The sequence below is a fragment of the Temnothorax longispinosus genome, chromosome 8 (genome assembly GCF_030848805.1).
Source record: "Temnothorax longispinosus isolate EJ_2023e chromosome 8, Tlon_JGU_v1, whole genome shotgun sequence".
Taxonomy (NCBI): Eukaryota; Metazoa; Arthropoda; class Insecta; order Hymenoptera; family Formicidae; genus Temnothorax; species Temnothorax longispinosus.
Genome location: NC_092365.1, coordinates 5,173,250 through 5,199,745, shown reverse-complemented (window position 1 = coordinate 5,199,745; position 26,496 = coordinate 5,173,250). Strand labels below are relative to the sequence as shown.

The window sequence follows — 26,496 nt, the reverse complement described above, 5'->3', positions numbered from 1 at the left end:
ATATATGACTTACTGTTTCACGCGGTTTCCCACTTTCATTGCTATTATTTTCCATTGTAAAATCGCATATGGTATCAAATTATGGGATCTCAATTAAGTGCACTATGTCATGCTCGCTGAAGTAAACACAGAAACGATATAATTACACTATTTTCTTTCATTTATACGTCTCGTATCTACCTATGTACATATATGGCACGAGTAACGTGTTCACACCACATGTTCACGACTGACGCTACTGACTCGACTGTTGGGCTCCTGCGCTCCTCAATTCCTCAGAACTTCTGCGCCCGCGGAAACGTTGGCCACGTGGCGAGAAATCATGCGGTAGTCAATCAACGTACCGTTTTTCCGCAGGAGAAATTTTTCCGAATTTTGAAGGCTTTATGTCTGGGTTCCGATTTGGTCATTATTCCTATAGGGGTTGCATGAAATTGTAAAACATCTTACTTAATTTTTAATTTAAAAATAAAAATAAATTTAGTCAATTTTTAGGGTGAATGGCGTTGTAAAAAACCGAAAAAGATGAAATTGGAGTAAATAATAATCGACGTTTTGAACTCGATATTATATACTTTACAACTGTTGCATTCAGTAGAGAAGGTAGTTTAGTGAGTATTTAGTTATTATCTGTGACTGAAGAATTAAGCCTTAAATTTTAAATAAAAGATTTTTTATTTATAGGAAATTTAATTTTCTACAAAATTGTCTATGTACAATTTTGCTGTATCTCAAACGGTTTTCGCAGCGTTTTGAGTAAAAGTTCGAAAAAGGTTAATTTTTATTTTTTTGCAAAAACGAGCGGGGTTGACGAATCACAAAATTGATATGATTATCAGTGCTATTTACTATCGAATGGCATATAAATTAAGCTTCCGAATTCAAATTCGATTTAAAACCGTAAATTGACTGGCCTAATAAGGGAGTATAATAAGAAAAACTTTGACGCCGTTTTTGTTATTAAAGATTAAATAAGATATGTTTTCCACTCAGTTAAACATAAACAGAGACAGAGAATTAAAACCATCATAAATGTGTCTGTGCGCGCGCAAACGGAGCAAGAAAAGAGAAATCAATAAGAGTCAGAGTAATAATGTACTTGAATTTACTGTTAACAATAATCGTGAGCCTGTGCTTTAAAATTTGTTCTCAAATACACTAATTCTTTACACTACTATGTAAGGTAAATGTATTGATGCCTGGACACGTAACATGTCTGGACGCATTTTTAACATTTTAGTCCTTAAATAAGTTATAACGCAAATCAAAGAATCAAAGATAAAAATATTTTTCTTGTATTATATTTTTTATTTTAATTCGCGTTATAATTATTTAAAAACTAAAATGATAAAGATGTTTAGACATAGGTCTTAAGTGTCTCGGCATTGGTACCTTAAGACCATTGCACGTAACAACGTTTTAGTCGTAATCGTAATAAGGCCATAAGAAAATAGACCAATCACAGTCGATTATTCTCTTCGCGCTTGAAGAATAATCGAGTGTGATTGGTCTATTTTCTTACGGCCTTACGATTATAACTAATGCTGGGTCTACAATGCAAGTCGCAAAAGTCGTGAGTCGCAAGAATTGACCAATCACAGTTAAATTTGAGAAGAATAATCGACTGTGATTGGTCAATTCTTGCGACTCACGACTTTGCGACTCGCATTGTAGATCCAGCATAAAACTTTGTTACGTGCAATGGCCTTTATGCACATGTGTATGGACCAATAAATTTTCTTATGCTTACGCATTATGCGTTGTGCAGAAGTGTGTGTCCGGGCCCTTTAAGGTGGAATTGCACATAAAATTGCAGGAGCCATGAGCACGAATGCAGAAGCCATATGCGCATGCGCTATGGTGTCTGCATACTGCCTATGGCTTCTGAATTTTCAATCTACATAAAAATACATAAGCATAGTGTATGTAGATTGAAAATTCAGAAGCCATAGGCAATATGCAGACACCATAGCGCTTGCTGTAAGTATATCATAATAATCGCCATCTCTTCGATATTCTATTAATTTATACATGTACATTTGTATCAAAAAATATTATTGTTTCAAGTATTAAAATAATCTTAATTATTTTTTTCTCGTTTAATGATTGTTATCAAGTAAAAATATAAGAATAGTGCTGTAGATTTGTGTCTTTTCCATTTACATTTTAAGTAAAGTTATAAAATCTTTAATGCAACTGTTTCAAAAGTGAAACGTGGTAAAGTAAATATTGTGTAGCTAAGGTCTACATTTGTATATACTCTCTTACTTATATTATTTATCATTTACTTTAAAAATACAAATAATTTTTTATACAAAACAGCTCACGTGCTAAACCAAAAGATATAAACATAAATACATTTGCTAATTTAAACTACTGTTAGTTATATACCTAGATTAATAAAGGGAAATTTTTATATTTCTAAACTTTTCAATATTAACTGATTTAATTATTTTTATTACTTTTTGCAGTGAAACATAATAAGTATGATCATACAAAGTCCGCCACATGTATATCACAAAATGATTTATTTGTTCTTAATTACGAAGATGGCTGTGTGTTTGGGTCCTTGTCTACTGATGTCGTATGGTAATCGTAAGTCATCGTCAAGTAAATGGTCCAACTTAATTCTAATTATAGTCATAATCTATAAAAGTTTTCTAAGGAACGCATGTTGCTATTATATTCTCCGAAAAAAAACATACGCGATTATATTTTATTAATATCAACATTTCGTAGAAATTGCTGGCCTTAAGGTTGTATTCCAAACATTCGGAGAAACGACGGACTATTCGGCAAGATCCCTCTCCAATACAAAATTCGACGGTGTCTTAGGGATGGGTTACCTCTCGTTAACTGGCTTTCGAAAGATTTCTGGTTTTAACAACTTACCTGTCTTTAACAACCTACTCGAACAACACAAGGAGTTCCGACACGTTTTTGGTTTCTATCTAAATCGGTATGTATCTCTCTGTATGTCTCACGTGTGTTTAAAACTATTTTTTTAATTATATACTTTGTCTTTCCATGCAATGCAAAATGCAAATGTACAATACAAAATTACACAACCTGTACAGAGATTTTTCGTCCGCGATGGGTGGTGAACTGATACTGGGTGGCTCCAATCCCGTTCATTACGAGGGCGAGTTTACTAATATTTATATACTATCTATTTTTGCAATATTCTTTTTTCTAAAGATTTCATGGCGATTTAATTTATAGAAAAAAAAATTAATTTATAGATAAATTACTATTTATCAATTACTTGAAATATTAAACTAAACTGAATTATATATGTTATGTTACATTCTATAAAAAGATCATTATGTTCGTCGCTGTAACCAGCGATCGATTAGTCTTTAAGAGGATATATAGCCATGCAACCCTCTCAATTCGTACAGATTCGGCAATGTGTGCATGTACATTTGCATGTGCGAGTGTGTATACGTGTGTATACATATATACACGTCGTAAGGGTGAAACAGTCCATCCGGGCATGCGCCAGGCTTCCTCTCCCTTCAGATACTATGAGCGGTGGTGTCTACGGCGGTGGTAAGTACGGGGCCGCGCTCCATAATTATTCCGACTAGAAAAAGGATTGCGTTTACACGCCGCTAATTCCGCGTGGCTGTCCGTGATTGTTACGCCAGACGAGGTAGGTGCTATCATCTTCGACGTCGGACACCAGAGCCTCCGCGTGGGATATGGCGGCGAGGACACGCCGAAGGCCGAGATCCCGACGACCCTCGGGGTGTGGGAGGAACCCGCCGACCCCGGCGGAATCGACTGTAACAATATCACCAGAAAACACTACAACATCGACGTCACGGCTATCCAAGTGCGAAAGAAGGGTATACGCCATCATATTTTATTTCCATTAGCAGACTTGCGAAAAATCAGATGATTAAATATAATAATATAAAATGTAACTAAATATAATAATACGAGAAACACGTCAAAAGTGTGAAACATATTTTAGATTACCTCAGGTTTGTATTTCTTGTAATGGTAATTCACGCACGTGATATTAAATATTCTGCCACGACTAATTGTTAGAGAGACCGATATTTCAATCGATATGCCGACACGCATGTTATTTAAATAGCAATTAAATAACATTGCTCGCGGAATATAGTAGCTTTTAACCAGAATGTAGAAATTTTACGAAACATACATAATAATCTCAGAAATAAGGATAGAAATAGAATAATAAATAAGAAATATAAATATCTTTTTCCGTGATATTAATAAAAACGTATAATCATCAACTGCAGTTCCAGGGTCTCTCAAAATTAACTTATTTAAAAGCAAAGTTTTGTACGAAACAAAAAATTCTAAATTTTTTTCACGTAGAATTACCTTCCGATTACGCGACAAAATGTTTCATATAAAATATATTTTAACGTAAAACTTTAATCAGCTATAAATATTTCTTATCAAAGTGTATGATTCATTCAGTTTACAGTTAGATTAATCAGTACAATTACAATGTCATTGTCAGCAAGTGTTCAGATGTTACTACAGCTCCGCAATATTGAAACGTCCGATTACGATTTAGATATGGAGATAGTGAGCCTGATGAAGGACGGCATGATCGACGACTGGGACATGTTTGAGCGACTGACCGAGTACACGTACAAGCAACGGCTGCACGCCTTAGCCGAGCACCATCCGATCCTGATGACCGAGTGCCCGTGGAACACCAGACTGAAGCGCGAGAAGCTGTTGGAGCTGATGTTCGAGAAGTTCAACGTGCCGGCCATGTATATCTGCAAGAACGCCGTGCTGGCCGCATACGCGAACGGCAGGTCCACGGCGATGGTCGTGGACAGCGGTGCCACGCACACCAGCGCGGTGCCAGTCCACGACGGTTACGTCATCACCCAGGGGATCGTCAAGAGTCCCTTAGGCGGTGATTTTATCACCATGCAATGTAGACAGTTCTTCGAGGAAAAGGACATCGAACTGTTGCCGGCTTGTCTTGTCGCCAGCAAAGGTAAACGATAGTCCGTTGATGATGAAGGGATTCAAAGAATGTAGTTAATTCAAATTGAAGAGAAAATGCATAAAGTTTCCCTAAATATATATAAAAGAAATTTACGTAGAATTTTATTACGCAGAACAAATTATTATATAGTAGTCTCTTACTTTTAATAGATTTTTTTTAAGTAAAAACTTGAAAAAATGTAAAAAATTGAAGTAAAAGAATTTAAAAGGTATAATTTAGATTCCAATGGACTGCGAGGAATTCTAACATAATTTTGAAGATTTCTGCTCACCAATTCATGTTTCTTTTAGACGTAGTACGAGAGAGAGATCCACCCCGCTGGACGAAACGACCAGGACCGCAACCAACGTCGTCCTGGCTGAGCTACATGGTCCGAGAGCTGCTGCAGGACTTTCAGATGAACTGTCTGCAAGTGTCGGACAGTCCTTACGACGAAGACGTGGCGAACACTTTGCCTATGAAGCATTACGAATTTCCGACCGGCTACAACGATGATTTCGGATCCGTGAGGCTCATGATACCCGAAGCTCTCTTCGATCCCAGCAACGTTAAGGGTGTGGGCGCGAGTATTTTGGGAGTCGGCCCTCTTGTCACCACGAGTGTTGGAATGTGCGACATGGATATCAGACCAGTACGTATTTCCGGAATCAAATTTACATTAAATTTATGCATAAAGTTCATTTTGACGATTAAATAACCTTCTTGAGGCATTTTGAATCGATTTGACGGAATCTTTGATCACATAGTCGTGCCATAAATTCTGTCTCTAAGAAAAATGGATTTATTTCATAATTAAAATAAAAAGCATATGAAATATAGATATATCTTATTAAATTGAACAATTACAGTACAAAAATAATGATAAATAATAAAATGTGTATCTTTTGCCTTCATAAATTTCTTCAAACCATCGGATTTCAAACTCTGTACATAACTATGGATATGTTATATTAATATTCTATTTATATTATAAATACTATTATATAATTATAATATTTATAAAATAAGGAAATCTCTGTTGCAGAGTCTGTATGGCAGCGTGGTGGTGACTGGCGGCAATTCTTGTCTTCAAGGATTTAGCGAGAGACTGAATCGGGACTTGGGCAGTAAGACCCCTCCGGTAAGCACGTTCTGTACTCACACTAATCTACTTATTACCGAGTTTCGGGCCTCTCGATTTATGACGACGCACTTTTTCTTTGCAGAGCATGAGACTGAAAATAATTAGCGCGAACAGTTCGAGCGAGCGACGTTATGGTGCCTGGATCGGCGGCTCGATCCTCAGCTCCTTAGGCTCGTTCCAACAAATGTGGCTGTCGCGTCAGGAGTACGAGGAATCCGGCAAACTTATTTTGGAAAGATGCGCGTAATTCAGTAATGAAAAAATTTTAAAAATCACGGTACAAAAAACGAACGCTCTTCGTTTTCAGTAGATTGATTACCTTCTTAGTTAGGCTTTTGTTAATAATCGCTTCCCAAATAACACAAAAGTCTAAAACTTTTGATTTAAATGAAAATTAGAATATTCTTGCGACATTTCTTGAACATTTCATTTGCCAGAACAATCATTTTATGAATTAGTATGAGAGAAGATGGACTCGTTAATTTAGTCTAAATCGTAAATACTAATAAAACGTCTTACGTAAACATTAGAAGCGATTTACATAAAGATTGACGTAATGGCGACGGTGTAATGTAAGCCGTCCTCGTGAGCAACAATTATCAAACTCGTTTTGAAGCGCCTAAAAATTTAATAAGGATACTGCTAAAGCATTATTAATAAAAAAAAAACCGTAAATAGTGTGCTAAGGCTTAAGATTTTTTTCGCGATCTACGAGAAATGATTTTTCACGACAAAGCATCATACACAATGTTTTCTCGCGACCTCGCGCAGCACTTGTAATGAGCAAAAAGTGCGATTAATCAAAAGCATCCTGTATAACACGTAAATCGCGAGTATAAGCAATGTTTAATCGACAACTCGCTTAGACGCCTAATTAGATAGACGTATAAATATAACACGCGCGGCTTATAAGAATACAGTTCCTAATTGCTCCGTGAATCTTCCATACATCGTATCTTACAATTAGAAGAGAAGAATCACCACTCCCGTTAAAGTCATTCTAAAACAAATATAAATTGATACAATTTATCGCGTAGTAGACTTTCATTATATTTTATCAGATATTTATTTTTATTAGATATTTATTTGCTGTAAGCACAAAATACTTGTTTTATACATCGAGACAATAGAGACATATCGCAATTGTTCTCGTTTATATAAATTATCTTGAAGAAAAACAACATTATCGTATATAACGTAGTAAAAGTAATATTTCTAGCATATACTATACTCACTATTTACGTCCTGCTAAATATAAAAAATATCATCACATGCGAGTCATGCATTATTAATCTTAGAACTACATGCATATTTTTTTATACGCGCGGACTACATACCGGATCTCGCAAACCCAGTTGGATATTTTTATATGTAACTCCGGTAAAAGAACATATTTTTCGACAAATCTTTTTCCAGGAAAATGTCAAACATTGTAGAATTAAAAAATACGATTGTAAAGTCAAAATTTAATCAACTTACTAAATTAAAATAAAAAATAGATGTTTGAACAAGGAGAAATTTTCAAGAATGTTAATGACTTGAAATTCTTGTCGGGTCTTGCAGATTTGTATGTGTGTAGTTCTATGTTTAAGAGGCTGGCGTAATTATTTTCATAAAGAAGAAATATTGCTCGAACTAAAAAGCAACCGGCGGACTGTAAACACGACAATAGCACAGTTCAAAAAGGCAGCAACTTAAAATTCCGCAGTAAAGATTCTTATTTTTCCAATTGTTCAAAATCTTTTAATTATTACTTTATATATAATTTAATTATTACTTTTAATTATTACTTTATATGCTTGCAACACACACATAATTAATTTCATTTATATATATAATTGAAAAAGTTATAATATTTGTCGCTATTAAATATTGTACAAAGATTGGATCTTTGTAAAAAACTTGTTGAGTTGCTGCTTTCTCGAATTGTATCGTTGAAACAATCACACACTTCGGCAAAACAAAAAATGTTTATCATCTCGATGGTTTCGATGATCATTTTATTAAAATTGACGTAAATGTCTATAGAATACTCACAATCACAATTTCTCAATCAAAAGACTTAAGAATAATATCGATATATCAAAGTAGAAACGTGGTAGTTTGAACTAGTAATTTTTATATCTAATCGCAAGTGAGTAGGTAAGGAGACGGCGTAATCCAAGTGCGTTATTACGATTTCTAATTCTCATCGGTGAGGTCAATTTGTTACTGTACTACTAATACTGAGATAATCCTCGAATCTTCGTGCGATCACCCTAGTGGAAAAATGTCTCAGAATTTTTCAGATTTTTTATATAAATTGGAACATTTTTCAGAAAAAATAATAATAAAATATTTCAGATTTTTCCCGCTAACATATTTTTACAGAAATTTGAATAAATAAAAGAAAATCTGCGCAATTTTTCAGAAATTTTCATACATAATACATACGGATACTGAAATATTTCGAAAATTCTCATCCAATTATTCTTGAAGTATCTGAGAAATTATATATATATATTTTTTTCTAAATTTTTTACAAGTCTAAATTCTTAGAAAAAAATCTGAGAAAATATGAGACATTTTTTCACTAGGGCAATATTTTCGATGGTGCAAATTCTTGCGGACCCACGAGAATACTTGCGCATCCCGTTTGGTTGTAGCAAGTCGAAAATAACGATGTAAAGATTGAAAACTAATAGCAACCTCAGAGTACATATATCTACGGTATCGGAAAGAGTTAAACAAGACTACAGTACAAGTCAAAATTTAGATGCGCTATAGAAGAAATAGTACAATTTGCAAAATTTAGGCACAGCACCGTAAAATAAATAGGCTTACAGTACAACGCAGAATCTAGATACAGTACTTCGAGAAAGATTTCTTTCATTCCGCAGCGAAAACGCAGATGATATTCGATATTCGTATGTCACGTGCTACGTCGCCGTATAATGTATCATGTAAACTCAATATGCGACATGTATTGCAATATGCCCTGTTCCTAATATATCTTTTAAACGTTTGTACCGAATAAAGCTCGGACATTTGTAATACATTGCAATCAAAACTACTTATTGTTATAAGACACTTAAAATGAGTCTAGAAAGTTTCCGCGAGCGACACGGTCGTGGCTTTAAAAAATGTTTTAAAAAATCCAATAAATATCAGTGATTATAAAATAGAGTTAAAAGTAGTAGTTAATAAAACAATAAAAATTCATCACCGTCGCCTGCATCTTAAACCGTTTGCTATACTTTTTCCCTCGAAATTTCGTAGACTCAAATGCTTCTAGTAAAGCTAGAAGATTATAGCTGGAACATTAATCGCTTCACAATCCCGCAAACGCGCTAAGAGCAGTTACGTTTAATCTACCTACGATCGTTAAATTAATAAAAGAAACAGCCGCGTTATCTTCGCCTCTAATCGCCGGCGTGTTACGTCGAGGAACTTTTGGAAGCGAAAGTCTCCGCTTGCGGAAACTTTGTTATCACTCGCGGCAGCAGGTGAACCACCGCTATATCTCTAGCTGCCCAGTCGCGTCGGCTGCGGCATCTTGCAAATGGCATTGTGAACAGGCATGGACAGCCATCCGGCCAACGCGATCCCGATCGAGTCCGCCATCGTCGCGATTCCCAGAGAAGCTTCGCGATCCTCCCTCGGAATCTATAAGAGATTTCACACTGGATTAATTTTAAGCCGCGGAAAATATCGTTACATGCGTGGCAAAATATTCTTCATCGCATTAAATTGCAAAAAGATTTAATTTTTGACGCATTCCTTCATGTCATTCTGCATCGTTTGTAATTTTAGCATATTTCTTAAATGAAGAATTAGCATCGTTACCTCGGTGGACATCCGATAGAACGTGTTCACGTACGCCCCGCCGCCAAGCAGACCCTCCCACAGTACAAGAGCAAAAACGATCCATATGTTCGGTATGTAATAGTAAATCGCCTCGAAGAGAAGGATTATGACGTTGACGAACTGAAAGAAACAATCAATTTGGAACAATGAGTTTTCCGATCAATACAATCCGTATTCTTCAACTTCCCGATTCCGGAAGTTTCATTTTTGTTACCTGCAACACGGACATGATCCAAATCTTGTTAATGGAAATTATGTTCACCGACGACCTCGAGATAAATACACCTATCTGGTAATCCACTTGAAGCCATCTGTACTGCTCGGAGTGCGTCAACCAAATGTCTTTGAATTCGATAAGCTCGTACTACAAACAAAATTTTGCTTGCTCAGTTAACGGCTTGTAAAATTAACAAGTCAGATAATGATTCGCAATAATGAGCCGTAGCACATAGAGAAACTTAAGCAGTAAAACTTAAGCAGTAAAGTAATCAAATCAGCCAATCACAGTCAAGAACTTAAGGCACGGTCCTAAGCGGTAGCAAATCTATACCGTTGATTTCCTTACTACTTAAGTTTTACTGGTTAAGTTTTTCTATATGCCACGGTCTTGATACGTCACAGACGACGATGCCTGACGCTGTAACTCCTGCATATATTTCCTTCTTAAAAAATCAAAACAAGAATATATCGAGCTGATTTAACAAGAGCACAAACGTGGGCAACATTATATAACGTTAACAGAAAGAAATGGACGATTGTAATGAATAAGCAGATTAGAGATACATATGTAATGAAGAGATATGAAGATTATAGCGGAATATCGTTACCAAGCCCTGATTGATGAAGTATTCGAACAGGTAAACCAGCCCGAGTGGTATCATGTACTTCAGCAGGCCAGGCACTAAATTGATCTTGTCTCTGAAGCTCTTCTTGGGGTTCTTGATGATCTGCTCTTGGCTGTCGATGCCGTTCTTGGTGATCGGGATTTTGGTGTGCGCCGGGTGTTTGAGGATACACCAGAACGTGATCGCTTGCAGGATCGGCACGACTAACATAACTAACAACGTGTGCTCGGTGGATAGTATCATGGTGAGCCCGGCGTAAGACACGGCGCCGATCACCCCGGCGCCGCCCGTGCCCGACGACCATGTCGAGATCACGTTCCTGCGAGAGAATTAATGACAATTAACTGTCAATACTTAATAATACTTGATAGAAAACAAGAAAATCATCAAGTAGCTAAGAAGCCGAGAAAATAAACACTAGCTGAATACAAAGAAATAGAAGTTAAAATTAATGCAAGCTTGTCCTACAATTTTCGCGCTTCAAATCATCTGACGTTAGAGTCTAATAAGCAGGTTGTTGTATCTAACAAGTTGTTTGTATTACGCGACTCTTCCGCTTCATCTAGAGTGACAATATAACTCTAGACTCGCATAACGGACGTAATAGTTTACAGCGAGTCCTCTTACGTTTTACGAGAGAGGGATTAGCGGTTAGCCGTCGTAATTGTTATTCTGCAGTTATCCATGGCGTGATTATAAACGTACCTATATATACGTATACTGGCGAGCTCCACGCGCGCAGCTTTTATCTTTATTTTTCCGCATGTATAAAATCGCGCGCACGTGCACATATTATAGTTCATTACGTTTTCACATATACACACTTCCAGATCTGAAAGATCGAATCGCCAGCGTTGCATTATCTTATCGCTACTTCGCTGTCACAACTGTCTAAATGTTAATACTACAATTCAGTGTACTCTGGAAATATACCCGCCGCCGCAGCAATAAACGACGAATCTGCTGCCTCGTAAAACGTTGAGCCGACAGCTTTAAATTCGACTATCTGACATTTTATTATACGTTCAAAGTTTAAATTTTACGCTCCTTCCGTCTACTTTCGATCCTCCCGCTGTTCCCAAAGAATCACTGAAGCATAGAAAATTATATATAACGTCCAATGAAAGGAGATACTGCTTAATTTTATACGCGCATCTGTATAAATATAAATTACGTCTACAATACAATTAAATTAATATAAAAATGCTGTGTAACGAGAAGCTATATTGAATCAATGATCTATGTATTCGTGTCGGAAGCTACAAGAAGTTTCAGTTTCCGGTGTGTGTATAAACAAGCGAGAACAAGTATAACGCACCTGTAATATGACAGTAACAAACGAGGTGTACACTTACTTGGAGAACTGGTTACTGTAACTGAGAAGGGTAACTTCACCCAAGCCGGAGGAGAGCGATGTAACGATGACGCCCAGAATGGCGAGCCATTCGGTAGTGCTCAACGACACCATGAGGAATCCTGCAGCGGAAAAGAACACACAGGTAGCCAGTCGAGCACTGTAATTAATGAGTCGATTGCTCGATTAGCGTTTGGACTGACGGTTCGGGTCGGCCGTTTGCACAACCGCGAAAGGACTTACACGATATCCGAGGCTCCGCCGTGCGCCGGATGAGGTTTAAAAAAAAAAGAGGAAATGTATCGAGAAAGATAGTAGATAAGTAGGAAGGAGCAGAAACACTCGGATTGCACGCTGGATCTCATACTCGATTAATTTCCCACATGCGATTTGTACACTTGGAACAAATTTTAAATTTTTCTGTTCTAAAGTAAAAAATATATGTGCGTCTCATAAAAAATGTATTATTAGTCTAATTAGCTAAACAATACCTTAAAAAATTATTTTACATAATAAAAACTTATTAGATACAATTATATTGATAAATTTTTTTGATATTACATAATATACGAAAAGTGAAAACTCTTGGATTAATTAAACACTGCCAGTTAGGTTAAATCTAGTGCGTCTCATAAAAGAAATGTATTATTAGTCTAACTAGCTAAATAATATCTAAAAAAAATTGTTTTACGTGATGAAAACTTATTAGATATATTAAAACATTTGATATATTACATGTACAAAATGTGGAGAATGAAAACGCTTAGATTAATTAAATACCTCCAGTTAAGTTAAATCTAATTATTGCAGTTTTGTTTGCATATTGTTTGCACTTTATTTTAGAACAAACTGACATAATTAAAAGTGTACGTCATTATGAGCATCATCTAATCATCGCAATGTAAATTAATCTTGGTATGTTACGTTTAATATGCTATCATTTTACTAATTATGATATTATCGTGGAGCATCCAAGCGTGAAATCTGCAGGTGTTCAGACAAAAAGTTTTAATCTCAAAGGAAATATGTGCTCGTGTATCCAATGCAATCAATTGCGCAACGCGAGAAAAATCACATAGAATCTGAAAGACAATACAAACGTTTCACGGAAAAAAAAGAGTCACACATCGCGTTTAGTTCTGTCGTCATTCCAATTAACTAATGGGAGTTAAACGCGGAGGTATTCGTTTTGCATTCGTGCTCACTGGGCTTCATTCGGACAAGTAATCGGACAAGGATAACGCGAAGATGCACGAGAATGCTCATCGTAGGCGTTACACGCGGCTGAAAGAAATAAAAACAAGGAGAAATAAAGATAGATACTCACTGCACTAGAAATGGTAGGAACGGCGCCGTGATCTTAATCGCCAGTGCTGGCAGAATGTCTGCCAAAAGTATAGCACCGGTCGAAACGTTGTTGCACGTGCGACCATCCGTCGTGTTCGTGATGTTTGTGATTGGTGTGGTATCCTATAGAAAGATCGGAAAAACAATTTCAATTCAATTATAGCACTCCGTTCGAGATAAAAATTAAAGAAAACATTCCAAGCGTTTTTTGAGAAAGGGAGAGATTTTCCGAGAAATTTAATTTGAGTATTTTCTTCGTGAAAATTTAATAGTGACACAATAAAAATATCGTTTCGCAATTTTTATTTTTTTTTTAGTAAACTCGCTCTGAAGTATAAAAATAATTTTTATTTTATGTATAATAGACAAAGTGTACTCTGTCAAAAAAATAATTTTGACATTATGCGAGTGTATCGTTTCGCACGTGATATACTAATTGCTCCTTTCTTACGTAATTTGTCGACCATAAATACGACGCATTGAAAGGACAATGGTTGCACAATAAGGCAGTCTCGTGCTGCTTTATTAATGACACTCGTTTTTCTCGCTCAGGAATCCGACCGGAGGACATGAATTATTAAAGCACGACGATTTTCCTCGTTCAAGACAAAATCGAATCATTACGCTATTAAAATGGGTCATTAAGTGTTATCATTATCGCGGATCACGTTTATCAATTTATTGCTAAATTGCGGCATGATTCGACTGATTACTTCAATATATGTATATTAGAATTGCATTTGCACATATGTTAGAATTGCATGCATTTTGTATCTCAGTGGTCTGTTAATATCGTTGGAAAATTTTCCATGGAACTTCCACGAGTATTTAATTACTTTTCAGATTGGTATCGTATATCGGCGCAAGAATTTAATCAATGTTAAATATTATCAATTGACATTTTGATCTATGCAAAATGTCAATCGCAAAAGATTGATTTAAAAGGAAGAAGGAAAAGATATATCAATCATCTATTACTTGTGCCAATTCAGTTGCGGTTATTTAATGCAAATACTCGGGATTTATTTCTGCATTAAAAATAACGAATGTGTATATAAATTATAAAGTGACTTCGTACTTTCTTAATGTTAATTAATTTAGTCTTCTAAAGCAGATTAAGTGTTCTTCTAATTGTTTGAATTAAAATAGATTAAAATAGATACGCTAGCTGTTTCAGCAAATAATGTTTGCATTTGACTTCCCACGCACTTTACACATTCTTTGCTTGCATCGTTGCACTTTCAAATCTATATTAATATAAGTCTTATGTGTGTACTTATCGATAAAATGTCTCATGCGAGCGTTATTGAGAGGCATTATCGCGGATACTGTTTCATGTGTTGTTGGACTCATTTCTGAACTGACGGATAACAGATAATTTTTAAGAAAATGTAAAGATATCGCTACATTCAATAAAAAAAATATCAATCGGGTATAAAAGGTTAATTTAATTGTACACAATACAATTATCGTCAAGATATTTAACCCGTGATTTAGGCTGTATGGAAATTTTTTCCAGAAAATAAAAACGCGAGAATATTTCTAAAATATTAAAAGAAAAGATGCGTGAAGTTGAAAGATCTCTGAGAATTCACGTCACCAATGATTATTATGCCGGTCTTTTGTGAATAATGCAAAGTGGTTCACGCTATCTCATGCGGAGATGAATCTGATACTCGTTGTCTGCAGTCACAGTATTGTTATCTGGAGCAGGCAACAACACGGTGAGTTCATCCAGAGATAACTACGTCTCCGTTTCGCTTGAATTTCACAGATAAATCTCAAATATATCAAATATTCCACTGTTAAAGGGTTATCGGAGTGAATTTCTAAAATTAAATATCTTCTGTCACGATAATCTCAATCTAATTATTTCGTTTAAAATACTTTCGCACATACTTTTAAATATTATTAGATTCTTAAATCGAAAGATAATTATGATTATAAATTAAGACAATTATTTTCTTGTTTTACAAATAATGCGCGAAAAACTACATTACAAAAGATATTTAAATTTTATTTTAATATTAATATTGTATTTCGTAAAAATTATTAAAAGAATTAAGATAATTATATATTTTTCATATTTTACAAACAATGCCCTAAAAACTACATTATGAAAGATGTTTAAATTGAATTTTAATATTAAAATTATTATTTTCTGATTTGGTCAGAATATAATTCGTCATAATATAATTTTTCGACTTCTCCGCAAACTCTGCCAAATTAAAAACTCCAGTTTTCTTCGCAGACAATCAAGAATCACGTGAATCACTCACCTTCTCACCGAATTTGCTCTGAAGGATGTCGTGGGCCGCGCTGAGCATCACGACGTAGCCGTAATTGTTGCACAGACCCAGGATCCAGAAGGCCAGGAGATTGCGCCATCGTGCCTTCTTTAAGATAGCTTCCTCATCAAAAACATTCCCGGCCGCGTGCGAGCTCCTCAGATTCTTCTTACCCATCCCAAAGAACAGTTTCGAAAAGGGTCACGTTCCTTCTTGCTTCTATGGACTTAACCTTTAGACTTTCCGTCTCCTTCTTTTATCTTCGTCTCTCTCTCTCTCTCTCTCTCTCTCTCGTCTTCTCTATCTATCAGTTCGTCTCCTTTCCTCTGACTGTCTTCAAACTCTTTCCTCGTTTCAGTGCTTTCCTCGCAGCACGTGCGCGTCTACTAAATTGGCGTCTGAATCTGAACCCGTAGTTTCGCTTTTCTTTCTCTCTTTTCGTCTATTGGTCTGTCTCTTCTTCACTGACTTTCCCTTTCCCTCTTCGTTCGTAAGCTTCGCTTACTCTATCGCTGTCGTGAATATCGCCTCGTCTTCGGCTTTTCCCGGCCGAGCGGCGGCGAGGTGCTTCTTCTTTTAGAACGGATTCAGCAGCGTTCGGGCTTCGAAGAACTTCTTCAAATGCCGTTGAAAGCCGAAGGATACTTGCATATAACACGAGGATAATTCGTGCAACAACAACGTCGTTTGGCACTCACGTGCTCAAGTGTACATTTAGTTGAAGAGTGATCACAAGAGTTGGCACCGAATTGTTTTGCGACGACTATATATCGTTTCTATTAATTCTGCAAGTCCTGTACCGGCCTTTTACCAGTTTAAATCACAGTAGTGTTGATTGTACTGATGATAAAATCACATAAAATGGAGCGCGAAGGTCGCACAGCCTCGTTTTCTTCGTAAACAAGTGCGTACCTTCTCGCAATGGAGTAAAAGCACGTATTGTCTCGGTCGATCCCGCAACAACGAGCTCTCCGATGGCCTTCTACAGTCACCAGTTATTAATGGAAATACTTCGGCTACTAATGAATCGCAGAACACGTGACACCAAGTTCAACGCTCTTCCTCCTTCGTAAACAGAGGAAATATTCTATTCGAAAGTAAATACTTGATTAATATTTCGCAAATATTTCGATTTGTTTTAAATATAGGCATTCAATCAATAACGTGCGAAATGCTGCTTTCTCACGAGTTATCGCTCTCCTTCGGCGAACGATACCGCGCGGCTTTACCATTTAAATTCGCGACCTACGATGCACTGAATATACTTTTTCCCCAGGATAACGCCAGCCGGCGAGTTCGGTTCCCTTTTCCTCCTTCCACGGTACGTGCACACACCGGCTTCGAGAAACTTCCCCAACCTTTCTTTCAACCGGGCTTCCTCGAACGCACACGCGTTAAAGTACTGCAGTTTGCAAATGCGCTTCTTTCAAGATGCACCAACAGGTCACCATCTGTTAACGTCGACGAATTTCAAATCGTGCTTTTCGCAACTCTTCCGTATATAATGGCGTTTTAGTATTTATCCGTGATTTTGGATTGAAGATCTGGATCGTTTTGTCGGCTAATCTGGATGTTTCTCCTCTAAAATCGAGCGAATTCCTCGAAAAGTCCAGCAGTCAAGCTGTTAATAAGAAAGACAGTAATAGCAGGAGAATTACAATTGCAGATTGGTGAATGAATTGCTGATGAGTTGGCGAGCATAAAAAAAACGTGCTTTTAGATTGTCCGAGAGATTCAGCTCGCGCTTCGCGTTTGACGTGTTTGAAAACAGCGTGTGCAGTTTGAGACAAATATAGAACGCATTAATATTTATACCCGTTTTACATAATTGTAAAAAGTATGTGGCAAATGCATTACGTCGTATAAATATACCGTTATTATTAACGTTTCATATTATTAAATTTTTATGTTTAGCTCTCCTACTCGAATTCCTGTGTAAATTCTCAGCGTAATCGCATTCAGCGATCACCTCATCTGCGTTCAATATTGTTAACTGCCTCCAGTTAGGTGACACTAAACTACATTTTCTACGCGTCTATTCAAGGATGGCGTTATCGCGCTACTTTGCACGGACAAACATAAGGAGACCCTGTGCACAAGACGTGTTTTCACTCGCGGAATTTACGCTTCGCGCTATTTAATTTCCTCCACATTCGAACAAGCACGAATAATTTAACGTACAAATCGCGGAACGCATCATGCATTTTACGGAGATAAATCTTGGGGAATTTCAAAATATCGTATAATTTTTTTTGAGCTTTAAAATTTGTTTGTGTGAAATGTATTTTTTTTTTAGAAAAGACGCTTTTATCGTACAAAGCGGCTTGCGTACTTGCATTGCAAAACGCGAACGTGAATTGAGGATGTTAACTCGCGTATTGTGATGGAAATATGTATATATGCATGCGAGATATGTAGATAACATTTTGAACGTTGGAATCTAAAAAAATTTCCAAAACCTCCACTATTTGAAAATATTTTTGTGATAATCTTGCAGTTATATTATATTAAAAGAAATCTCACGTTCGATTTCTTCCTCTTTTTTTATTTATCAGTACTTCTGAGTTGTAAATTTTTCCACTATCTTTTACGTTCATTGCCACGCAATTCTACCGTGTAGCAGATATAGAAGCGGATTACGAAACGCGTTATCTAAACAGAGAAGAAAAACAGAAGTAAGCAAAATAGTTATTTCCCAATATGAATTTTATTACCAAAACAATATGAATTTTGTTATCAAAATAGTATCTATCGCTGAAAATAGGATGACAGCCATATGCATATAAGATAAAATAAAACGGCATAAAACGTGCATGGTAAGACACGTCTTGACATCAATCGCTCTCGTTTTCTTCGTTTGGATTATTTAAATTTCTTATTTAAATCTTTTCTTCGCGTCAAGAAATAAAATTCAAGTAACACAGTTCATGTACTCGTTCTGTTATCTCACGACTCTCGAGAGGTTATTGCATTTGTATTATAATTTCTTTTATCTCTATCTGTCAGTGATACTGTCACCGTCAGTCAAAATAATCCACGTCCGGTGACGACTCCGCGTGTATTCCTGATGTCGGTTCACGCGTTTTATCGCGACTCATGTCGGCTGCGGATAACGACTCGCTGCACAGTTTGCAGCGACGGACTTTTTGACACGCGACTGGCGTGTATGTTACATACGAGCCGATTACACTTGACCCATCTTCAACGATATTCAACCAGTGCAGTATAATGACAGCCGTATATTACCATACTGAGAAAGGAAGCCCGTGGTTGAATCGAATAAAACTCGGTCAAACGGAATCTCCAAACCCCAAATGAATCGCTTGAATAAGCAAGTTTAATGCTAAAACTTCGAATGGTTTTACATATTATGATCGTAATTAACAACATTTTTTATTACGCTACATTATTTGATCAAGAGCCGTGACGATTGTTTAAACAGTTTTATTTGCAAATTCTTTTCTCAGTATATATATCGACTGCACAATTATTTAAAAACATCACTGGCGATAAGACAAGTGCGGGTACCATTTAATTTTGCAGCTTCTTCTAATCGAAATTAATGTAAAATAAAATAATAATACAATAATTGTCATTTCCTTCATCGTTCAATAAGTTACATATTACGACTGAGATAAAATTTTGAGACTACATTTTGCTAATTAAATTGCTCTTAAACGATTTGCTTGCCTCCTAATAGCCAGCATCTAGTGTTACAGGTCTCGTCTAGCGTTACAAATCTAATATTACTGGTCCTTGTGAAACAAAGGCTTATTATTCGACCAGAAACGATTACCGAGCCCGCAGTGACGATTTAAATAGATTTGACTGACCGGAATGCCGTTTGTTTACGGCTGCGCTTTTATCGTTTTGCTCCCAAACCGTCATATTAAATTTAATAATAGCGCGTGAAGATATTCGTTCATTTGAGTGACTCACATTCGTGCTCTATATTTAAGTGCAGCCGCTATTTAATTGCCACAAGAAACGTTACTACAAAATAAAAGTACAGCTGTATTTTGCACGGAATGTGGGTTTTCGTAGGTATTCGGATGAACATCTGGACTAAACAATTCTAATGTGTGAAAGAATACTTTGCAAAGAAAGCGTGACGTGTACGCTAACTTTTTAGCAAAATTAAACGACAATTAAATTGTATTATCTGCGTGCGATATAGCAAAAGTCTTTTATATTAAATAATTTTATTTTAAAAATATTTATTTTACATCAAATTTTATATGTGCGATGAAAGAGCTATGATCAGGACAAAAAATTATCTTGAGCTTTAAGGTGCATCGGTATAAAGAGTTGTATAATACAGTAAATTCTTTTGTTAGTACATATATATATAGTTGCGAAGTAATCGCGTTACTCACTCGAAATTCGTCTCCGAAGAGTTCAGCGAGGGACAGATCGAAGAGTCTCTTATATAATAATGTTTTCGGGATATCACAAACACAATCACAGCATGTGATATCACCAAAACCAGCAGGTGATATCACAAAGACGGTGCAGCGTGCAGCTCCGAATCGGCGATTGCCGAAATCGTTTTAGAGTAGCTCGAAGACCGATATGATTTATTGTCTAAAAAATCGCGGGGTATCTCTTCAAAACGTTCAAGAATAATTTAATCGCTATCACAGCTTGATAGCGCAATCGATAGATAGATAAGAGCCGCGCTCGGGAGTGCCGTAGTTGTCGCGACGAGTTCCAGCTCCAGAATAAATAAATTCCTGGCGAAATCGGCACATATATCATCGACATAAGCGCGACCACTCGGTAGGATCGACAATGGCATTTCGTTCTTGAACGATTCCGAGGCTTCCGAGCGTTCGTGACACGAACGGCTGTTTAGTCGGCTTCCGACCGCCGATCCGGTCGAAGCTGATCGGTCGATGACGATAACGCAAGCCGAAGAAAGAAAAAGAGAAAGAAATGTATTCTATTCGATAAAAAATGTTTTTAAATTATAATAATGCGTAACAAAGACATGCATTAAAATTTAATTGGTTGAAAATAATGAAAAAGTTAGGTAGTAAAGGAAAAAGAGAAGACGGAAAGAATTTTATTGATTCTTGAAATAATTCTTTTTAACACAAATAAAGAAATATAACGTTAATTAAATCGAGATAATTAAAGATATTATTGATACATCTCTCTTTCTCTCTCTCTCTCGCTCGACAAACGAGAGAGATAAAAATTGATGTCAGTCACACACCGCTTCAAAGAATCGTGATAACGTGATAAAATAATGAGTTTTGATAAAAATCTGAATGACGTTCGACTACTAGTAAATAACACATTAATATAAGATAAGGAATGAAGCCGTATCTTCCTGCCTTCGTTACAAAATTCGAAAGTTGCACTTGAAAATTGAAAAACATCGCGGATCTACTTGTGCAGCGAAGTAAACGCCTCGAATAATGGCTAGATTTACAACAATTCGCGGAACAATGTGTTTTTATATCACTATATATTAGTATGATCGAGGAGTATCAACGTGACATTGCGATATTGCCGATTCAATGACACTTCCTATAGAAAAAAGAGGGCCATGGTTTGCTGAGAACCTTCACGCGTGACATTGCGTGCATAAATGCTGGGATAAACTCAATTATTTAAATTCTGTAAGCATAGTGCAATATCCCTTATTCATTCCTTTGCGTGGCACGATTACTATAAACAAATTACCGTTATCCGCTGGTCGAAAGAATAATCGATAAACCGAGAGACATTTTTAAGTAACTCTAGCGAAACGAACTTTCTCCTATACTTACGCTTTTTTAATTGTAATTTAAAAAAAGATCTTTTAAAGAATGAAACAAAATTTACATAATTATAATCGTACGATATGCTTCCGACGTCATTATTATGCGATAACCCCGTCATCTTTTCTTTGTTGAGTAATATTGAGACCAGCCCCCAAAAATGATGCAATATTTCTTGAGCAATGGCTCTTTGAAACACGTTTTTGTCTCTATTTAAATATATCAATTAATACGTTAAAATTTTGATTAATTTACTTTTGATAATTCTTAATGTCTATATGTGTTTATAATATAAAAATTATATAGATGTAATTCTAGATTAATAAAGACAAATACATCGTCAGAAATCGATAAAAGAGATATGGAATCTCGACCAAATAAATCTCGATTATATTTCAATTTGACTTATATTCACGAAACCCAACGTATCTACAAGCACTTCCGATGATGAGATTATAACAAAATGGATAGATAATATAATTAATGTGTGTGTGTGACAACGAATCAAGATAAGAATTTAATTAAGTCTTCGCACTTGTTTTCTCTGATAGCGTATTGTATATATATGCTAAAAATATTAACGATTTATGAATCGATAATATAATAAACGAGTCTCGATTACAAGTTAATATGTTAAACACGTTAAACCTGTTTTATAATGTAAAGATTGTGTCGATAATTGGAATGATTGGAATAAAATAATAATTAGAATGAAATAATCGAACGCGGAAGACTCAAACGTTATGAATATTTAACGTTGCTCGAAATACCGTACATATCGAAACTTATTATGTTGCAAGACTGTATAACACATATTGACGCCTTTAATTAGAAATGCATAATATTAATTTTTATTGCATACTTACAGATAATAAAACAGTATTTAAAAATATAAAAAAGGTGACATCTTGCAAGTTGTTCTTATCACAATTAATTGTAAATAATTGCAACGTGTATTTTAAAAATTAAAAATAACCTATTTAATATAATTCATGCATTCTTAAATCACATCAGTTTTCAAATAAACGTATGTAGGTATAACTTAATACAAAAAACATCATGTGCACGTGCTAGTGTTTAAATAAAAATTTCCTGTTCAATACTATATATAATGAATTATTATATGTATAATAAAATAAGATTGGCATATTAAAAATATTCTATTGTTTCAAAAAAATTGTATTTCTATAGAATTAAGCATTTAATCATTCTTTAATTACCTTTTAATTAAATCGAGTAAAAGAGTTAAAGAGTAAAAAGTGATTGTATTTCGTCTACTTTCTTTATACTACTTTAATATTTAACACTTAATTTGCTGTTACAAGAATTAAAGTGAATAAGTAGAAATAGAAAAGAAAAAAGTTATTATTATGTAAAAAGTAAAATAATTTGCCAAGCTTTGGTTCGATCATTCATCAACGTTAATTTAATTTTTCTAAATCCGAGAAAAAAAAGTTTTTTGAAAATAATTTCATGAAGTGGGTTAATTTATTATTGCCTGTTAGGTATCTTCATCTTTTATAAGGAGCATCGTTTTACTCTGTGGATTGATGGGCTCTCACAGGAAGTGGCAGGACCGTGTCGCCCACCGTCAGGGATCCTTGACTGAAAACCTGCGTCTCCGCGGACACTCCTCTGGGCGAGGTTGGCACGCGGCTGTTCCGCATCCTGCCGATCGGCTGGCGTCCCCTGATCATCTTGTACCATCCCTTCTGACGTTTCGCGAGGGGACTCCTTATGTCGAGCGCGAACGCGATCGAACCTTCCCTCGAGGACCCCTCGGTGACCTCGCGGGTCCGTTTACCGGGACGAGTTGTGCTGTTGCTGGCGCTGCTGGATGATTCCTGCGAGGATGTCAATTCCTCAACGATCTCTCGTCGCTGCATCACTTCAGTTGCCTCGATGCTTCTTGGCGGTATTCTCAAGCCTGAAACTGAAGTTCCGAAAAGAGTTATAGGGATTAGAGTTGCGCGAACGCGAAATCTTATCTCTCACACTGTTAAATATTAAAGGATGTTAAATATAAAATTTAAACCAATACCTCAAGTTAAATAACATTTTGTTATTTTGAACTATTATTTGCGTTTCGATATTTATTATTTTAACTTCATTAATTTAGTTAAATTAACAGCATATTAAATTGGCTAATTATCTTTCTATTTAATTTGCTAATAAATTAAATAGAAGCAGTGGCGATCTATAGAGAAATGGTTAAAAATGACTCAAATTGAGTATGATTTGACATTACGATTTTAACAGTACGCTCGAATAATCGCGAATAATTAAAACTTTCACCGACCAGATAAACTTCTGAAGGCGTGCTTCATAGCTTGCGTGAAGGTCGACAGGAATCCGCTGCTGTTATTGTTTTCGCCGCTCTGTACGGACGACGAAGAAGATGCTGGCGCGAGCTGTCCGTGATTCGTCATCGTCTCCGCCCTGTTCGGGGAATAGCTCTCGACACTCGAGACACTCATCCTCATCGTCGTGATAGACCGTCTACAGACGTTAGCAGACTCGGGCGCGCTGACTGAAGGTGCCTGACAATTCGCCGACGCGATTTGCTCCTTCATCATGTTCAGACCTTGGTTCAGACCCGATATGAACAGATCGTTGGTTAATCCCCCCGAATTGCTCTCCATCATCACCACCACCACCACGCTATTGGAATTGGAATCTCGCTGATTCGAAGTTGGCCGAGTTGGCGCAACTTCGTCGCTCACTTCAGGATCTCGATTCTCTTTTTTCGCGTTTTTCGTGTTGTCCTGAATGATCCTGATTTCCGAATTGCTTAAAAGATTCTCCGAAGGTTGTATCGAAGAGCGCGTTTTATCCTCCGCTTCGCTGTCGTTCGTGCTCTTCGCACCTTCCGCGCTGCGCGTGTCTTCCACGTTGTTCGTATCATCTGCGTTCTTCGCGTCCTTTATGTCTTCCGCAGTGGTTTTCGCCTTCCGTGCGTTGATCTCATTATTAGCGTCGTGAAACTCATCATCCTCCTCCTCCTCCATCGACGTGTTGAGAATACTTCGCACGCAGGAGTCCGTCAAGTTTATTCCGCGCGTCTCGCCCGCCGCGGTTTTAAACTGATCGGAGAACCTCACCTTCTTCACGACGTCCTCGCGGACGTCGTCCGACTGCGGCGAGTCCTGCAGGATGCCGCCTTCGGGCGATGTCAGGTCCATGTCCACAGGCGACGACACCTTGATCTCGTTAGCAGTTATCTTCTCGGTGGCTTCTTCGTGCGCGGTCTTCTCTTCCTCCTCCATGATGCAAAGCTTCCTGATGGAATTGCTTGTCTTGAAGAAATTCTCGTCCCTGCAGGTCCTGAAGGGCGTCTCCTCGCTCGAGGCGTGCAACACGAAGCTGAAGAACTGCGTGTCGTTCGAGATCGACGCGATCTGCGCGATCGAGTACGGCGAGCTCGGCTTGGGCGTTTTCAAAGTGAATTCCGGCACGCAGGGCGTCTCGAAGCTGGCCTTTTGGCCGATGAACATCGGCGTGCTGGTCTTCCGATAGATTTCCGGCGGCGTGCAAAATCTGCTGCCGTTGCAGTCGCTCTCACTTATGGAGCACAGCTTATTTTTCTCCAGGTAGTCGAAGCAGGTCGGCGACGTCAGACAACGCCAGCGTTCAAACCACTTGCACGCAGCTGAAGATTCAATTAAAAATGTGGAATTAACATACTTGCCATAATAAAATATACCCGACGTTGAAGATAAAAGATCTATTTATAGACTTGAAATTTATGCGTTATGCATAATTTTAGAGAATATTTTAATAGAGAAATTTAAACTTATTATTTATATAAGAATTGCATTAGTTTATGTATTTTATATCCTTACATTTTATTTTAATTTCGATTTGATTGTATATTATAATATTCTACATGCTTTCCAAGTAACAAAACTTTGAAATAGAGACAGAACTTTATAAATAAAAACATAACTTTAAAATAGAGAAGAAAAGCATCATATATTTGACGGTCATATTTCCTTCTAGGGGACTGTAATATCTTTATACTATTCAAAATTCAAGCGAATGAAACATGAGTTTGCATTAATTTCTTTCAATTCGTTTTTTTACAGATTAAATATATAAACAATAATCGTCTCTAATGGAACAAAACTTGTCGAAAATTTGGTTCTAAAATTCTCGATCGTTGACGGTGATGCTTTTCGATTTTCGCGAGTAATTGCGGACTGTCGGATCTATTAACTTGCTTCGCGAATTATATTACCGATGGACTTGAAGTCTTCTCTGGATACAAATAAATCACCGCACAGCCGGCAACGTAACGGCAAATGCTTGTCTATTATGTGGCTCAACAATTTCTCATCCTCCAAGTTCAGTTTCGCGGACTCGCACTGTCGCATCGGCAATATCTCAGAGGCGCACAGAAAACAATCGGGATTCACGTCGGGATGCGCCTTGTCCACATGGCGATCGTGACATTTCACGCAGCAAAACGTCTTCTTGCAGAACCGACAGACTCTGTTCGCCACCTCCTGTCCGAAGTGAAAGATCTTCGAAAACGGATATGCGGCGCTTTTACTAAATACCTTGTCTTTTAACATTTCCAGACGTGATTGCCGAAACGATCGGGTGTTTACTAATCGAACTGTTCAACGACAAACTAGTTCGTCGATACGTCCTTGGGAGAATAACAATAGAAACAGACAAGTATGTATGTACAAAGTAGAAATATACGAAAGTCAGAGATTACAATTTATGAACGTCCGTATTAGATTACATTTTCTACTTTGTATTTATAATTTGACAAATAAAAAAAGAACTTGGGATGGAGCAAACCTCATTTACAGCTAAATAAAAATTAAGAAATCTCCATCTCGTTTTTTATTTAAACTTAGAGAAAGAGTTACATATTTTATATTGTTTTTAAAACAAATTAGAAATAAA

At 36.7% G+C, this 26,496-nt stretch overlaps 2 protein-coding genes and 1 long non-coding RNA gene across 6 annotated transcripts; 1 reads left to right on the top strand and 2 right to left on the bottom strand.

Annotated features, from left to right (window-relative positions):
- Positions 1–6: 6 nt before the first annotated feature.
- Positions 7–3,360, bottom strand: LOC139817113 (uncharacterized). 2 transcript variants are annotated; one of them, XR_011733143.1, is made up of 4 exons: positions 2,893–3,360; positions 1,751–1,785; positions 189–415; positions 7–116 (listed from the first exon to the last, which is right to left on the bottom strand). It is a non-coding gene; the product is annotated as an uncharacterized lncRNA (long non-coding RNA). The 2 variants fall into 2 exon arrangements; XR_011733142.1 differs by lacking the exon at positions 1,751–1,785.
- Positions 3,361–3,401: 41 nt separating this feature from the next.
- Positions 3,402–9,166, top strand: LOC139817106 (actin-like protein 6B). Its single transcript, XM_071784923.1, has 6 exons — positions 3,402–3,552; positions 3,651–3,851; positions 4,559–4,996; positions 5,299–5,639; positions 6,033–6,128; positions 6,214–9,166. The coding sequence occupies exons 1-6, from the start codon at positions 3,528–3,530 to the stop codon at positions 6,376–6,378; spliced, it is 1,266 nt and encodes a 421-aa protein (XP_071641024.1). The 5' UTR covers positions 3,402–3,527; the 3' UTR covers positions 6,379–9,166.
- Cln3 (CLN3 lysosomal/endosomal transmembrane protein, battenin) lies at positions 8,111–26,428 on the bottom strand. Of its 3 annotated transcripts, XM_071784921.1 has the most exons (8): positions 20,188–20,690; positions 15,803–17,432; positions 13,504–13,646; positions 12,178–12,336; positions 10,805–11,141; positions 10,192–10,341; positions 9,957–10,097; positions 8,111–9,776 (listed from the first exon to the last, which is right to left on the bottom strand). In XM_071784921.1, the coding sequence occupies exons 2-8, from the start codon at positions 15,986–15,988 to the stop codon at positions 9,636–9,638; spliced, it is 1,257 nt and encodes a 418-aa protein (XP_071641022.1). In that variant the 5' UTR covers positions 15,989–17,432; positions 20,188–20,690; the 3' UTR covers positions 8,111–9,635. The 3 variants fall into 3 exon arrangements, with proteins under 3 accessions (XP_071641022.1, XP_071641023.1, XP_071641021.1); XM_071784922.1 differs by lacking the exon at positions 20,188–20,690 and having other exon boundaries at positions 15,803–18,275; XM_071784920.1 differs by lacking the exons at positions 8,111–9,776; positions 9,957–10,097; positions 10,192–10,341; ... (1 more) ...; positions 12,178–12,336; positions 13,504–13,646 and adding exons at positions 23,879–25,228; positions 25,817–26,428 and having other exon boundaries at positions 16,083–17,432; positions 20,188–23,512.
- Between the last annotated feature and the right edge of the window lie 68 nt (positions 26,429–26,496).